This window comes from Cicer arietinum, chromosome 8, assembly GCF_000331145.2.
Source record: "Cicer arietinum cultivar CDC Frontier isolate Library 1 chromosome 8, Cicar.CDCFrontier_v2.0, whole genome shotgun sequence".
Classification (NCBI taxonomy): domain Eukaryota; kingdom Viridiplantae; phylum Streptophyta; class Magnoliopsida; order Fabales; family Fabaceae; genus Cicer; species Cicer arietinum.
In genome coordinates, this window is record NC_021167.2 from 26228680 (window position 1) to 26245716 (window position 17037).

General features: G+C 31.3%; 2 protein-coding genes across 4 annotated transcripts; one reads left to right on the forward strand and one right to left on the reverse strand.

The window, feature by feature from the left end:
- The first annotated feature begins 232 nt into the window (after positions 1 to 232).
- On the forward strand, positions 233 to 3120 carry LOC101502722 (protein PLASTID MOVEMENT IMPAIRED 1-like). Its single transcript, XM_004512721.4, has one exon. It carries the CDS (start codon positions 379 to 381, stop codon positions 2935 to 2937), a length of 2559 nt encoding a protein of 852 aa, XP_004512778.1. The 5' UTR covers positions 233 to 378; the 3' UTR covers positions 2938 to 3120.
- Positions 3121 to 3494: 374 nt separating this feature from the next.
- Positions 3495 to 13605, reverse strand: LOC101511195 (uncharacterized). Of its 3 annotated transcripts, none has more exons than XM_004512659.4 (20): positions 13462 to 13605; positions 12371 to 12412; positions 12194 to 12274; positions 12062 to 12091; positions 11192 to 11239; positions 10959 to 11054; positions 9968 to 10079; positions 9093 to 9138; positions 8910 to 8981; positions 7480 to 7542; positions 7205 to 7359; positions 7048 to 7112; positions 6211 to 6361; positions 5960 to 6065; positions 5709 to 5844; positions 5134 to 5198; positions 4879 to 5043; positions 4597 to 4669; positions 4449 to 4511; positions 3495 to 3841 (listed from the first exon to the last, which is right to left on the reverse strand). In XM_004512659.4, exons 1-19 carry the CDS (start codon positions 13466 to 13468, stop codon positions 4474 to 4476), a joined length of 1551 nt encoding a protein of 516 aa, XP_004512716.1. In that variant the 5' UTR covers positions 13469 to 13605; the 3' UTR covers positions 3495 to 3841; positions 4449 to 4473. The 3 variants fall into 3 exon arrangements, with proteins under 3 accessions (XP_004512716.1, XP_012574705.1, XP_012574706.1); XM_012719251.3 differs by having other exon boundaries at positions 3495 to 3825; positions 13462 to 13598; XM_012719252.3 differs by lacking the exon at positions 12062 to 12091 and having other exon boundaries at positions 13462 to 13598.
- Between the last annotated feature and the right edge of the window lie 3432 nt (positions 13606 to 17037).

The window sequence follows — 17037 nt, forward strand, 5'->3', positions numbered from 1 at the left end:
ATTAATTAAATAGATGAAATGGAAACCGATAAAATATTATTGGTATGTATAAAACCAATATTAAATGCATTGGGACCACTTTGCCAATCAAATTTCATATTTGTCTTGATCACCAAAGCAACAACAATGCAATGCAACCTTTCATGTTTTATCCACCACAAATACATTTCATAAGATTTTCTTGGTTCACAAAAGACCAACAAATTCACTATTTCATCATATCATTAAGTCCTCAATTTAACCAAACTTCCCAACATATGTGACCATCTTTATCATTTTACTAGCTAGTTCCAAAACTTTCCTTCTATTCTCACTTTCCAACATCATCATTAATATCATCACCATTTTTAGCTGCAAAAATTTCATCATTCACTAGTGATGGAATCTGATAACTCTTCCAAAAGAAATTCCAATGCTCAACTCCTTGAAGAACTAGAAGCATTAAGTGAATCACTTTACCAATCACACACCACAGCTAGAAGAAAAACAGCTTCTCTAACACTTCCAAGAACTTCATCACCTTTTGTTCCATCTTCTTCTAATGATGACAATGAATCTGCTAAACTTGACAACAAAAGCAGCAACAAACCGAAGTCTCGTCGAATTTCCTTGTCTCCATGGAAACCAAAAACAAATCTTGAAGATGCCAAGGCTTCACCTACTCAACAAGATAACAAATTTAATGATGAAGCAACAAATTCAGCTGAGAAAAAAGGGATTTGGAATTGGAAGCCTATAAGGGCTATTTCTCATATTGGAAAACAGAAAATAAGCTGTTTGTTTTCTGTTGAAGTTGTGACTGCTCAATTCCTTCCTTCATCAATGAATGGTTTAAGGCTTTCTTGTTGTGTAAGAAAGAAAGAGAACAAAGATGGTTCTGTTCAAACAATGCCATCAAGGGTTATTCAAGGTGCTGCAGATTTTGAAGAGACACTTTTCATTAGGTGTCATGTTTATTGCAATCAACAAGGTAGTAGTGGAAAAAATCATCTTAAATTTGAGTCGAGACCATTTTGGATATACCTTTTTGCAGTTGATGCTAAAGAGCTTAACTTTGGAAGAAATTCAGTTGATTTAAGTCAGTTGATTCAAGAATCTGTTGAGAAAAGCCGGCAAGGAAATCGAGTTAGGCAATGGGAGAAAAGCTTTGGTTTAACAGGAAAAGCAAAAGGAGGAGAGTTGGTTTTGAAACTAGGGTTTCAAATCATGGAGAAAGATGGAGGAGTTGAAATATATAACATGGAAGAGAATTTGAAGACTAATAGCAAGTTTAGAAACATTGCTTCATCGTTCGCTCGGCGACAATCAAAGACATCTTTTAGCATGCCTAGTCCAAGAATCACAAACAGAAATGATGCTTGGACTCCTTCACAAAGAAGGTTAGCAGAAGATATTCAAGGTATGGATGATTTGAATCTTGATGAAAAAGAAAAAGAAAAAGTGGAGGAAGATCTTGATCTTCCGGAATTCGAGGTTGTTGATAAAGGAATTGAAGTTGAGAAGAAAAAGGAAGATGAATATGAAGATGAAAGATCTGAGAAATCGATGGAAGTGAAATCGGCTTCGAGTGAAATTGTTAAGGAAATAGTCCATGATCAATTGCACTTAACAAGATTAATTGAGCTTGATTCACTTGCTAAGCAAATAAAAGCTCTTGAATCCATGATGGGAGAACATAACAAGTTCATAAAAGATTATGACACAGAATCACAAAGATTGGATTCAGATGAAGAAAATGTGACAAGAGAGTTTCTTCACATGCTTGAGGATCAAAAGTCTAGTAGAGGAAACAATTACAAAATCAACCAATCTGAAATTCCAACTTTGCTACTTGAAGAAAATGATGAGAATTCTTCATCAAAAGTGTATCTTCCTGATCTTGGAAAAGGATTAGGTTGTGTTGTTCAAACAAAGGATGGAGGATACTTAGCATCTATGAATCCATTAGACAATCTTTTGGATAGAAATGATACTCCAAAGCTAGCAATGCAGATGTCAAAGCCTTTTGTTTTGACATCACATCATTGTTTAAATGGATTAGAATTGTTTCAAAATTTGGCTGCTATTGATCTTGATGAAATCAGTTCTCGAATTTTCTCGTTGATGCCGATCAATGAACTCGTAGGTAAAACTGCTGAACAGATTGCTTTTGAAGGTATAGCTTCTGCTATAATACAAGGTAGAAACAAAGAAGGAGCTAGTTCGAGCGCGGCCCGGATCGTTTCGGCCTTGAAAGAAATGGCAAATGCAATGAGTTTAGGAAGACAAGAAAGGATTTCAACGGGAATTTGGAATGTGGATGATACATTAGTTACTGCAGAGAAAATTCTAGCTTTTACAATGCAGAAGATTGAATTTATGGCTATTGAAGGGTTGAAAATTCAAGCTGATATGGCTGAGGAAGAAGCTCCTTTTGATGTTTCTTCACAAAGCACTGAAGAAGGAAACAAAGAAAAAGATATATTGAGTTCTGCTATTTCACTTGAGGATTGGATTAGAGATCAAAGCTATAGTAAAAATGAACTATCAAATTTTGCAATGATGTTTGTAGTTCAACTGAGGGATCCAACAAGAAGATATGAAGCAGTTGGAGGACCAATGATGGTGTTTGTTCATGCAACAAGTGTGGATATAAAGGGTAATGATGATCACTATGAAGATGATGTTGATGAGGAGAAAAGGTTTAAAGTAACTAGCATGCATGTGGGAGGCTTTAAGGTGAGGAGCGGAATTAGAAGGAAGAATAGTTGGGATATTGAGAAACAAAGGCTAACTTCAATGCAATGGTTGATTGAACATGGATTGGGAAAGGCAGGGAAGAAAGGAAAACATGGATTGGCAAGAGGGCAGCAAGACTTGTTATGGAGCATTTCTTCAAGAGTTATGGCTGATATGTGGCTTAAAACCATGAGAAATCCTAATGTCAAACTTGTGTAAAGTAATAAGCAAGTATACTATCCTTAAAATTGATATATTTGAGTTTATCTATTTTAGAAGCAATTGTGAGACTATTTATGATAGCTTATTGAAACAGCTTTTGACATATTTATCAGTTATTTTTAACTTGTTTTCATGAAGTCGGCATGATAGCTTATATAAAAATAGTTCTATTTAACTTTATCAATTGTTATAAAAGTTGCCTATATATAAGCATTTATATTGTAAGGGAAATGTTGTGTACAATGTCATTCTCATTCATTTAGTTTCTACTTTTTTATTCAAATTTTAATTAAAAATCTTTTGCAAAAGGTCAATTTGATGAGATACAAATGAAGTATATCTTCCACCAATTCCATGTACATATTTGTTTCCACCATTTAATCCAATAGATATAATGAAATTTATTGATCTAAGAGTGAAAATAAACTTGTGCATAGTTCAATATTATCTCACTTGTACATATTAGACAATACCTTTAAGAAATTATAATATTTTCAAACTAAATGTTCCATATTTAACAATCACTCAAACTCTTTTTTGACCAAATCAAATCCTTCAAACCCAAAATTCTTGTTTAATTGAGCTAAGCGCAAATTGACAATAGTTTTACGTCTCACAAAGAAGTTATATCTGATTCCACAGTTAACTGTATGGATCATTTCAAAATCTGATATTTCACTTTATATTCTCAATTAGAACAATTGGAATGAGTGACACATGGAACAGTTGTCACCCATAAAAGCACTGAAGCAACAAAGGCCTTGTAAGGCCCCACTTAAAAGTACACAGGTACCAGCAGCAACCAATTACTCTTCACTATGGGTACATTTTTCAACTTGACGTTGTAAACTTCTCAACTCCATTTGTCTATGCAGGAATTACGTTCTGTCCAAATTAATTTCTGTTAAAACATAAGTATAAATTGTATAATTAATTTTCTCAAAAATAAAAACAAAAAGTGAATGCTCAAATTTTAGTCAGATTATAATAGACTGGTGGTTAAACCAGTTTCTCATTGTAAAAGGTTCCGACATCACAGGAGTAGCCAGGTGTTTCAAAACCATAATCTATATAAGTATAAAAATATAGCACTTATTCTTCAGTTTACGATTTTCATATAGTCTTTCCAATGAAATAAAGAACCATAAAAATTTATAGTAATTTAGATTTAATTTGATGCACGATGCCAGATACTGACATTTCTCTTCAACCATTTGTCAGATGTGTAAGAGGAGGAGGGGGGTTAAGCTGTGTAGAAAAGATACTCGACCGCATTGCACTTAAAATAAAATATACACAATTATCAAGAGAACCAGGCCACATATGCTACAGAAGCAAGCAGGACCATCATGTATGACACAAAAGTTACCATTAAAAAGGTTTACTATAAAAAAATTTGGGGAAGGGGAAAAATATTATTAATTGAAGTCGCACTAATAGCCATTTTATTAAAGCAAAAACAGCTTCAGAAGAGAAACAAGGGAGAATGGACTTAAAATATTATTTACCTCAAGTCAAAATTGTGTTTAAAATTTAAAAACCGTTGACTTTTCCCACTGCAACAGTTTTTCCTGCAGACCAGAGTAATGTACTTTAAACATATTTTACAAGGAGCACATTTGGACAAAAAAGAAGACATCATTTCTTAAATATTACCTTCCGTGCGCAGAGTGAATCTCCCAAGTTGTGGAAAGTCAGAGAATTTCTCAATGCATATGGAGTTACTAACCTGTAAGAATGTTTCCAAAACAAGATCAGATGAAGCTCAATGATAATTGACCATTGCACAACCAACTAAATCCACTATCTAAAACTCAACAATCATCCCACATGATCATTATAAGTTTAAATCTTTTATTATCCCTAGAAAACCCTAGTATGGCATTGTAACAATTTGTGAAATCAAATTCACATCCAAATTTACAATGAAGCATGTACCTGAATTCGGCACACAACACCTGCACCGTTTTTCACAAAGAGAACTTTCTTTTTCATAGGCTTCTTTGTCTTTGGATCAATTTGATGTATGAGCTCAATAACCTCACATTCTTCAACTACAGAGTGGACGTGCAAAATAGCCTTGTACCCAGCAGTAAAAATTGCCTAATTTTATACGACAGATGTCCTAGATCAATACAGAGATATTTTGTAAAGAACCAAATGCAAAGTGAGAGCAAGGGGAGGAATAAGTACATTGTCCAGCAATTCAAGGATCGCCAGCTGGGCAACAAACTCAGTAACAGCCGGTATTGGATTTGCTGAGGCCAGGATAAAAACCACAAAACAGATCAACAAATGCATAATGATATAAACACAGCCATAACACAATACAAAAGTAAAGAATCCCTAAAATTGAATTGGCTAGGACATTTGTGGAGGGAGCATTGGAAGAAGGTTGCGTCTGTCACCATTATTGGATGCCTTACCTCTGAATCGATCATTTAAACCTGCCACAGTTTAAGCCTGGGCTCCCAACATAATTACTAATTACTAAAAAGGTCTTACTTGGCCTTAAAGTAAAACTGCAACATGGTACAGTAGTAGTAGTATTGAACATCTCATGGCAGGGCACACTACTCTACGACTTTCCTTTTCATTACAGGCAGAAATAAGAAATGAACCAGGAGACAGGCCACTAGTTTTTACATACTACATGTAATCCAATCGTGTAACATTTTCTGTAGCATCTTTCTTTCAATAAAATAACTTCTTAGATATTTACACAAAATGTGCTACAACACATCTTTCATAGTACAGCAAAAGCTCACCGGTACTAGACAGGACAAACCCAGATGATATGTCTTCTTCTTCAACACCAGATATTCTGACCCGTAAGTTTTCACCAGGTCCAGCACGTTTAACCCGATTCTCATCAATATATATGGCAACAACTTTCACTGGATCCTGCAGATTAATGGGCAATCACATTCAGAAGGGGATAAAAAGCAGTAGAAAATAAATAAATAAGTTCATAATTGCTTCAGAAAAGATCAATATAATAAAAGATAATATAAACCACCTTATTTGGCATAATCACCAAGGAATCTCCCTCCCGAATACTACCAGATTCGACTTTGCCCATAACAACAGTTCCCATGTCTTTGAATTTGTCGAGTATAGGCATCCTATGAGAATCAGAAATCCAACCTTATCAAAGTTATATTTTTAAACATCTACATGTGTGTGCATGAGCTTACATACACATACACACACACACATGAACCTTTAGTAGGGGATACGTAAGCAACACAATGTTCAAACACAGCATACCTGAAAGGACCATTAGGATCTCGTAGAGGAATTTCAATGGCATCAAGAGCTTCAAATAGGCAAGGACCATCCCACCATGGACAAATACTTTTATCCATTCTTGTTTTTAGGTTTGCACCAATCAGCCCAGATATAGGTAAAAACAGGACATCTGGTCAAGGACAATAGTTAGTAATAATTTCCATTCATAACTTACCAAACTGGTCAGGACTTGTAAATAAATACAAGATTATTTACCAAAGTTAATAATAGAAGAGATCTTTCTTTCACAGCACAGTTTTCTACATAAACTTTTCTAAAAGGCTACACCAAAAACATCGCTAGAAGGAAAAGGGAAAAAAACTGTGACAGTAGCACAAGCTGAACATTCCCAAATCTCAATCCTTAATTGCTACAACCAATCGAGCGGTGTTCACTTCATGCTCTAATTAGAAGTTAACCAGTTGAAAGAAAACAGTTTTTGATTTTACTGAAAATGAATATTTCATTATATTGAGAAGGAATAGTTATATGAACTAATAAAAAGCCCAACTTCTTGTAGGATACTATCCTTCTTCTATATATGTTAAGATATTTCAACCATGTCAATACTGAACTATTTTTGGTGTTTAGTTAGGATTTTTAAATTACAATAACTTATTTACTGTATTTTGTGAATTTTAATTTTTTTATATATGTATCATAAAGATATCACATCCTATATTTCTTAAGGAATTTCTTAAGGCGCAGCATATAGCCATATGGAATACATATTGTATTTGATACTTTTGTATCATGTCCGTGCATCATAAATAAAGCCTAATAAAACAGTAAGTCAAAAATAAAGTTCCTGCGTACCTTTCTTCACATTGTAACCTGATTGCTTAAGAAATGGTATCATCTTTGACTCAATTTCGTCATACCTAAGGCACAGCAATAGCAAATCTATTAAAATTGAAAGATAAACAATTGGCAGGGTGTTGGGGTTGAAGTCAAGTTGAGAGTGAGAGAGTACCTTTCTTTTGACCACTTAACTGTAGGATCATCCATTTTATTAACAACAACAAGCAGCTTAGACACACCCAGTGTTTTTGCAAGCTGAACATGTTCACGGGTTTGACCACCTCTCTCATATCCAGTTTCAAATTCTCCCTTTCGAGCAGAAATTACCTGATTGATGCAGCATAGAGATTAGAGATGTGGCACAGACAGAGAGATTTACCATCAAATGATTGTCAAAAAGCATCTATCGATGATCAATACAGTGTCACACGTTATAGATCAACTAACCAAGACTCCAATATCAGCTTGAGATGCACCACTGATCATGTTAGGGACATAACTCTTGTGACCCTGTAGAAGCATTGCAATTTATAATAAATACCAAATGGTTGCTCAGAAAAATATATTGAATTAAGGCAAAGAGAGAGAAAGAGGGGGGGCAAGTGGGCAACAATGAAGCAAGGAAAGGTGGCCAAAAGAATACGTCAAACCAGAATGAAAACTACAAGACCATTAACATAAAATAGAAGTTGTCTCTTCTGGTCCAACCATTTTTTTTGTGTTGGGGGTTTCTCCAATGCCTATTGAAAACTTTCCGAAACCGGCACAAATAATATCAGATGCCCAAAAAAACCACAAGCTAATATGAGTGAGTATATAAGTTGGTCCCTAGAAAATAGAAATTGACAAAAATCCCTAAATTTGTAAACAGCTGATTGTTTTAGTCCACATTTAACATTCCATTAGCAACAATTTCAAATAAGTTTCTATGGTTGAATACTTAAAATCAAATTAGCCCCTGAAAAATACATATGAATGACAAATGGACTTCATATTTGTTAGCTAAAATTCAAAATGTTATTAGACAAGAGGGTAACATCTGAACAAAATGACCGACAATATGCCTTTTCAGGAACATTTTTATCAATTTCCTGGTGAAGCCAACAAAATAGATTTCTTTAATTTTATGGTCAAGAAAGAATATTTATGCAAGACTATAGCTAGCATCAGGGGATAAATGGATAAGTATCCTCTAAAAGAGAGAAGAAACAGACCACAAAAGAAGCAAGGAACATCAACTAAGCAAAGCTCACCAGTTAATACTCTACAACCTAAACAAAAAATAATATCCAGGCCAGGCCAGCCAGAGTTGGATTCAACTTGGTAGAGCTGGGTTTCAGCTCATTAGAGTTGGGCTCTTTCATCTTGTACGCCTGTTGGATCATTACAAACTTAGAACACTAGGTCTGTTCATGATTTCTGGTTCGCTACATTGTTTATGTCGGGAGCTATGGGGTTGAGACTCAATACAATAACTTTCACCTACTAAGGAGATGGGTTTACAATAGGATGTTAGATGCATTTGTGGAGTGGAGCTCTACAACTGAGGTCCATATTTTGTCCACTACAGAGCTTTATCACTCAGCTGTTGCATTTTGAGCTTCCTATAAAACATCAAAACCATGTCATTTTAGGCTATCTGGGAAAAAGAAAACATTATATACACTCATTCAATCATCCTCAAAATTTCCATTCCATGCAAGTCTATCCAACTCAATGCAAATCTACCTGAGTTTACACTGAATGACTTTGTAAGCAAGTTAAGTTGATACCTAGAGTCACAAACTACAATTATTCTGAGTTAACACAAGAATCTGACAACCATAGTCATTGACAGGGAAAACATCTCAAAAGAGAATCATAAAGCAAATACTCACTGGTGCATCCAAAATTGTAAACCTTGATGTCTCCGTCTCAAAATGTGCTCTTCCAACTTCAACTGTCTTTCCCTGCAATCAGCACAACTTTATCCTGATTACAAAAGAATATAACTAAACAAGTAAAATAAAACTACATTAAATCAAATGAGATTTAAATTTCACCGGCAAATTCATTCATACCTTTACCCTCTCCTCCTCATTTGTGTCCATTATGTAAGCCATATACCTATTATTTAAATTTAAAATCATTAATTAATTACAATCAATAGATGTATTTCAGTATCAAGAATACGCAGTAAGCCAAATGATCCCCGAAACAAAAAAGTTAGTCTAACAATCTATAAAAATGAACAATATGACCACATCCTACGTTTTCATATTATGCTGGCTACATTAAAACCAAAGGTGATGTGGCCCTGAGTATACAGAGAAAAGAGGTGATTGAAAATATGCTACATGTTTGGTTTACATTTTCATCAATACAGCAAAAAGTTTTTCCTTCAAGAAAACAGTCATTTGGGAGCATTTAGAACCTAAAACAAACATAATTCTAGATGGTCTGATTTCAGTCAAAATAATTTATCTAACTGGCAGGCCCAATTCCTGCCACAAAAGAGGTCGATTGGGTTGGTTGGCCCAATTTCAGTCCAATAAATTTGAGCTGGCAGTTCTGATTTAAACAAGCAGGCTGATTGGCTACCCTGATTTCGGCCCACACTAATCAGACTGGTCTAATTTTTCTCTAAAAAGTAGTGCTGGACTGATTTTGGCCCAAAAGTATTTTCTACTGGCCCAATTTCAGTTGAAAAGTAATTGGATTGGATCTAAAACCCTATGCTGGAAAATTGAACATATCAGTAAATAACCTGAAAATTGCAAGAGAGTAAGACCCTCTGTTGCAGTAAACCAGTATACTGTGCAATTACAGCTTCTACTAGTTCTAAGAAGAGCACTACCCTTAATGGCAAAAATAATTGGACAAAAAATTAAGGCAGCAAAGCAGCATTGAACAAATGTGGCATCCACAATCAAGAAACACCAGTAAACGAACTTACCAGCTTTCTCTACTTTTGTCCTTGGCTTCTTTCTCGTACTTTTGGATAGTCCGTTCATCAACCTGACCACTGAGGAAAAGTATCTGGCCTCCTGTTGTAGACTTGCCAGCATCTGAAAACAAGATGCAACTTATGTAACTCCTCTCATAGTCTGTGATCAATGTCTAACTAAAAATAAAATACATATGATGCTGAAGAACAATAAGTATTAATTGTGCATCTAAACTAACCACCTCTTTATACTCTCCTCTAAGTAATAGTTCCTGGCCAGCTAACACTGACCTCTTTTACATTCAGCAACTCCCTACCTAGCCCTTTTAGAATCTACTTGCCAAATCCTATTACTAAGCAGCCGGTTGGGTTGCACTTACCCATACCCGGCTATTTTTGGGTCATTGAACTCCCTAGAACATGCACATACAACATCCATGTTTGTGTCTGAGCTTCATTTTTAAGCATATATTGTACAGTACAAAAAAAATAGAAATTTTATATTTATTAAAGTTGATTTATCTTCAACATCAACTGTTTTGATTCAGTTATTAGCTTACAATATATACTCCTTAAGCATCTACAAATCCATTCACATTTATAATTTTCAATGCCCTTAAAACTTCTGACTTCCTTGGCCATCTGAACTTTCAATGAGGATACTAATTAATACAACAAACTGGAGCTCTTGTTCATCAAATATAAAACTGAAACATTGCAGCGAGACAAATTTTATGAACTCTCCCACACCATACACAGATCACTTTGAAATACAAAAAGAATGTAGAAAATAATATCGAAATTAAAAAATGTTGCAACAATTATATACCACAGACATAATTTCACAAGAGGGAGAAGTGCAAAATTGACGCCTTTAAAACCTATAATCACATCATACATAGACATACAACACTACACCTCATGAACAACTTATCACAAAACAAACGGAAGAATTCCTAATAATTCGTAATATAGGAACCTTGAGAATTCATCAACTTACCCACATGACCAATAAACACAACATTTAAGTGTCTTTTGGTAGCTACCTCCACATCATCTTCTTCATCTTGCACCGGAGGAATTTCCTTATCCGTAACTACACATCAAAGTCATGGTATCAACAACAGAAAAATGAAAATCAACATCTTTGAGTAATGAGCTGTTTAATTTTGATACAGCAATTTAAATCACAAAAATTATCACATAACTAAAAATGAAATACTTATCTGTTACCTTTTAGTTCAGTTTTAATAGATTGTTCCTGAACCTCCTGCTTTGGATCTGAAACCACCAAGGTAAATTTCTTTATATAATGTTCTCTATCATTACTTTATGCCATGGAATACAGTATTAAGGTAAATAAGATAGGTAGCAAGCAATCAACAAAACAATCCAGAACAGCGCCGATGCAATTTTTGTTAGTCCATGTTCAAAAAGCAAGTAAAATTCTATTGTAGAGTATATTAAATTACTTCACCATTATTTTCAAATGGCGAGAGTTGAAGCTAATAGCAGGTACGAAAAGTACAATGGGAAATAGAAAAAGTTGCATCTGGTGCCAAACAAGCAGTAAAAGGTAACAAACATAATTTCTGCAATAAGGTGATTTCTAGAATGCTGCCAGATACCGCTTGTTATAAATTAAGTGAAAACCAATCACTCAAAATTGAATGAGCTAATGTAACCACCAATACAAACATTCATCATAAAGACAAGAATCTAAGAAAGCCAAAGAAATCGAAGCAAAGAATAATGTATATACGTATTCCAACTTCTATAATTTCTGTTGGTCCTCATTCTAACAGGTAACAATAAATATCCACCTTAGCAATCTTTCTGAACTCCTAAATGATTGTGTTAAGAGAGGGAACAGAAGATGTAACTACAACACATTTATCACTGTATGTAAAAAGCAAAAGCAGATTGTTCAAAAAATATAAAGATAACTTACTTGAAAGTAAATTTTGCAAATGAGAGCAAAACAGAGAAAATGATATACATAAATAAATAGTCTTAAAGTAAAGCAATGGTACACATTGTCATGAATAAAAGTTTTCTACCCAGAGGAAAAAGCACAAAAAAAATCAACCACTTCCTACCAACCTTCATCTGTATTAACAGATTCTTCAACTTCTGAAAAAAAAAAACAGAGAAAAAGCCACACATTGTCATGAACAAGTTTTTAATCCAGCGGTAAAATAAACACACACAAAAAAACACTTCCTTACTACCAACCTTGATCTGTATTAATAGATTCCTCGACTTCTCTCTTTCCATCATCTGGACTTACAACCCCATTATTGTCTTCTGCTGTGTCTACATAAAAGATTGGATAAAAGAATTAAAATGCAACTAAAACATATATATAATTAAAATAATTAAAAAATAAAAATCAGTAGTCCTTTTGATTACCTGCTGACTCAAGCTGTAAAGCACGGATGTCCTCCTCGATATCTACCATTCACCACAAATAAAATACAAAAGAACAAAAAAATGAGATGTTTCTATCAACACCTCCAAGTTCCTCAAAATCTCAAAGTACAATTACTTCAATGCAATTCAGGAAAAATCATGAATTCTAATTCAACTTCAATTTTTCTTCAGAAACAAAAAAATTATAAAAAAAAAAATAGTTGTAAATCAAACCATCCACCACCTCATTAAGAATCCCAATAAAATGCAATTTAGGTCAATGTCACAAAAATTAAGTTACTACAGTCCTGGCATGGCTACTACCACAAAACCATTAAACTAATCAGAAACCAAATAAGTACAAAACACCACAACTTATACACTATTATTCCTCCAAATTGCTTAAACCTAGCAAAAACAAGAGTAAACAACCATTTTAGTCATGAATGTGTGTGATGTTGTCACTATAATCCCTGTGTCAAAATTGCAAATACAGCCCCAAGCATCTCTTTCGTTAGTAATTTTATGGCTTAAATTGACCAACAGAAAACACAATTAAGGACTAAACCGACAAACTCAAGGCACATTCGAAGACCAAAAATAACTAACAAAAGGCATAATAATGTATATTTTCGTAATTTCGATACATTCAAGGACTATAGTGCATCACAAATTCTCAAACCAAAATGAGTATTTACTCAGCTAAAAAAAATGTGCAAATTAAAACCCTATAAAACCGATACACTAATAAAAATTTCCCCACGCAAGGAATCCAACTCACTGAAATTAAATTTACAACGAAATTAAGCAATATATATTGTATAAAGAAAACCTAAATTGATCGTTATGAAACCCTAAGCATAGTAGAAAAGAATAGAGCAGTGTAATAATCGGAAATTAATAAGATTCAGAACACGGAAGTGAAAAAGCGATTATGAATACGGTGATTCAAAGCAGATTAATAAGAAACGGTGAAGGAAATGAAAAAATAAAAATAATAAATATATATATATATATAAATAAGTAAATAAAAAATAAATAAATAAATATGAATATAGATTCAGTGAATGAGAGAAATGAAGATGACGTACCCGCCATGGATGGTGAAGTGAATGAAAAGAGTGTGAAATTTGGGGAAGAAGGGTTTAACTGTTTGAAAATAAAGAAACAAAAAAACAAGGTGTGTGCGTTTTTTGTATTCAAAGAAGAAATGAAATCCCGGTGTATGTGGTGGTGTCACTGAGTGTATTTTTTTATTTTTTCATCACTTGGTGTGAATTTGGGGAAAATTTAGGGGTGAATTTGGGGAAAATTTAGGTGAGATTTGGTTTTGTTAAGATTCACATGTTTGAAAAAATTTAATCCGATTTGATTAAAATTGAAAAGCGGTTTAATTTGGACAGATATTATTGTAGATTTTTAGATGTTCAAATTACAAGAGTTAAAAAAAATAAAAAAAAATATATTTATATCTATATAATAAAAATAAAAACACGAACAAAATGGTTGATTTGATATAATATATAATACATTAAAATTTAATATTATAAAATAATAATCTATTATTTTGAAATATATGGAAAAAAAATTCAGAGATAAAATCATATACAATTCGATTAAGATGGTGTTTAGAAAAAATTATAACTATTAAAAAATATATTTATATTTTTTGTGATAAAATATATCTATATTAATATTATAGAAACACAGTAAAATAGGTTATTTAATGTAAAATATAATATATTTTTGTAAAAAAAAAACATAAAATCTATTAAAATTGAACATTTTAAACAATAATCTATTACTTTAAAGTTTATGAAATAGAAAGAAAAAAAAGTAGATTAAATTAGACTCATAAGTCTAATTAGAAAAAAAAAATTAAAAAAGTCAATAAATAATATATATATGCAGCATATCATAATAATAAAAAATAAATATTAAAATTATTTCTTTAAAAAGAAAGATAATAAGATAATCTGAAAAAGTAATTTTAGATCCAAAAAAAATACCATAAACCATCATTTTAATAGTTAAAGAAGACGAATACTTAAGAAAACTCTAAACCAAAGTAAAACCACTAGCAACCACTTGAAGCAATACTAACCTATAATTTAGTGTGACCTAGTTAGATAGTAAATTAATATCAAATAAATTTACACCATGACAGCACAAAACATATGGTGATTTTGATAATCCTATTTTTTTAATATCTTTAACTCTTTTATATGCTATCTACTAAACAAATTTTCTACATGTGTTAAAACTAGTATATAAATTTTAAAGTATTTGATTTTGAGGCAGAGCAAAATAAAATAATGACAAAATGAATTAAAAAAGAAAAAGAAATATTAAAGTCGCATACTCTTTTAAACATTTCTAATTTAAATAAAAATAGTTAATTTTACATCGACTAAAAATAAAAGAAATATTTAATATATAAAAATTTAAAAAAAAAATCATTAATTTAATATTTATTCAAATATGAATAGTTAATATCACATCAACTATAATAATAAATGAAATGTTGAATATATAAAAAAATAACTTATATACTCATTAATTTAATGTTTTTGTTCAAACGTTTTCATCCTGACAGAACACTTTCTAAGTTTTTTTAAATCATAGATACTTGATAAGGATTTTGTCATTGGTTTAGAGGTTGATTCATGTGGAAAAGCTACGATAATGATTTTCAGCATCCACTTCAAAATTGGAGGTTTTATTTTTCAATTTTCTCCAAATTTTGTTTGGTTTTCGTTTTCTGGTATTTTCACTTAGTTATTTTTTAATTGTGTTCTTCCATTTTTTTGATTTTCTTGTTGTTGTATTTTATTATCTTTTGTAGTTTAAACTCAAGTTAAGATAGTGATTCAATTAGTTGGTTAGAATTGATCATAATAATTCAATTAGCTTATTAGGGTTAATTAGCGTTGAGTCAGATAATTAATTATTCTATCTTATTTAATTTTTCTATACAAAAATAACTCATTGTATTTTTTTCTTTATTTTTTATCAATATGAATTCGAAAGAGTTTGTTTTTCTTAATCAAGTTCTCAATTTTATATTAAATATAATATTCATCTTCAATTCTATCATTACATAGTTTATAATAATTTATTCTCTTTCTTCTAATTAATTAATACAATTCGTATATAAATAGAAAAAATCACCTTAAACGACACTTATTTTGAAATAGAAAAAACCTTACCACACACTGAATCAAAATATTTATAGGTTTCATATTGATTTTTCTTTGGATTATAAAGTGAGACTTCTTCACTAAATAATTTCCAATGACAATGTCTTGATTTATCACTTGCACAATCATAAGTAGTAGGATAGCTGAAGGCTTCAAAACGTTTTCTACATTTTGCATTTTTCATTGTGACTGTGCAAATCCATGGTGAAACAGCTTGAAAAACCCATGCACCACAAAACTTTATATGTAGGTCTGGATTTTTTTCATAGAGAATTGTGTCAAATAAACTATAATTATTACAATCAATGTCAATATCATCATAAGTATGATTTTCAAATGTAAGTTCATATGTTGGTGCTCCCAAACAACGCCAATTCCATGCATATGTGACTTGAGAAAATAATATTAATGTTAAAATAATTTGCATTGTTATATTTGAGGACATTTTTTTAGTAGTTATTTCTTTCATTGTGTCATGGATGAGTGTTTCAATCTTACTTAGTCATATATACACAATGTAACTTTAAATAAGCTAATATATTGAAGTCGTTACAATTGTTGAAAAAATAAAACTCTTAAGATCAACATTAATTTATATGTCTTATGTTAAACGAAATACATTAATTGCTTATATAAGTTATGTATGTTACTAAGAGTATTGCGAATTCATTTGGATCAATTTTGAGAAAAAAACAGATGAACTAAAATTGAAATAACATGTGATTCAAGTAAAAACTACTCTAAGAGATATTTAAAATAAAAATTCCTTCAATTGGTCAACTTGCTATCGTTCATTAGAAAAACTTTGGTATAATAAATGACATCTAAAACTACTTTAAAATCTAATCTAATTATTTTAATAAAAAAAAATGTACTAGCAAAAATATTAAACTACCTTAGCTATATTCTTCCACACAATCAAGTCTATAAAAGTTAATTATAATATATTATATCTCTCATATATTATTACTATTATTATTATTATTATTATTATTATTAATGATTATTATATCATTTTTCTTTCTCTCCACTATACATTAATATATATTTTATATCTACTTAATCTCTCTCCAAAATATATTATTAAATTATTATATGTATTTAATGTTTCTCTGTTATATATATATATATATATATATATATATATATATATATATTATAATATTATATTACATCTATTAAATAAAATAGAAATATTTATTTGATTATTAGTATGTCTTTTAAATATCTTTAAGAAAAATTTAAAGAAAATTATAATACATTGATTATAATTTTTTAAATAAATTATATACAGAATAAAAATCAATAAACCATACATTGAACAAATATTTGTCATCAAATAATTAGTTAAAAAAATAATCCTACATGAATCAATTACTAGAAGATTATATATTTAGTTATTAACATGTTTCTTGGATATCTTTCAAATAAAATGATATAGTTGAATTGTATCATTGAAAAAAATCT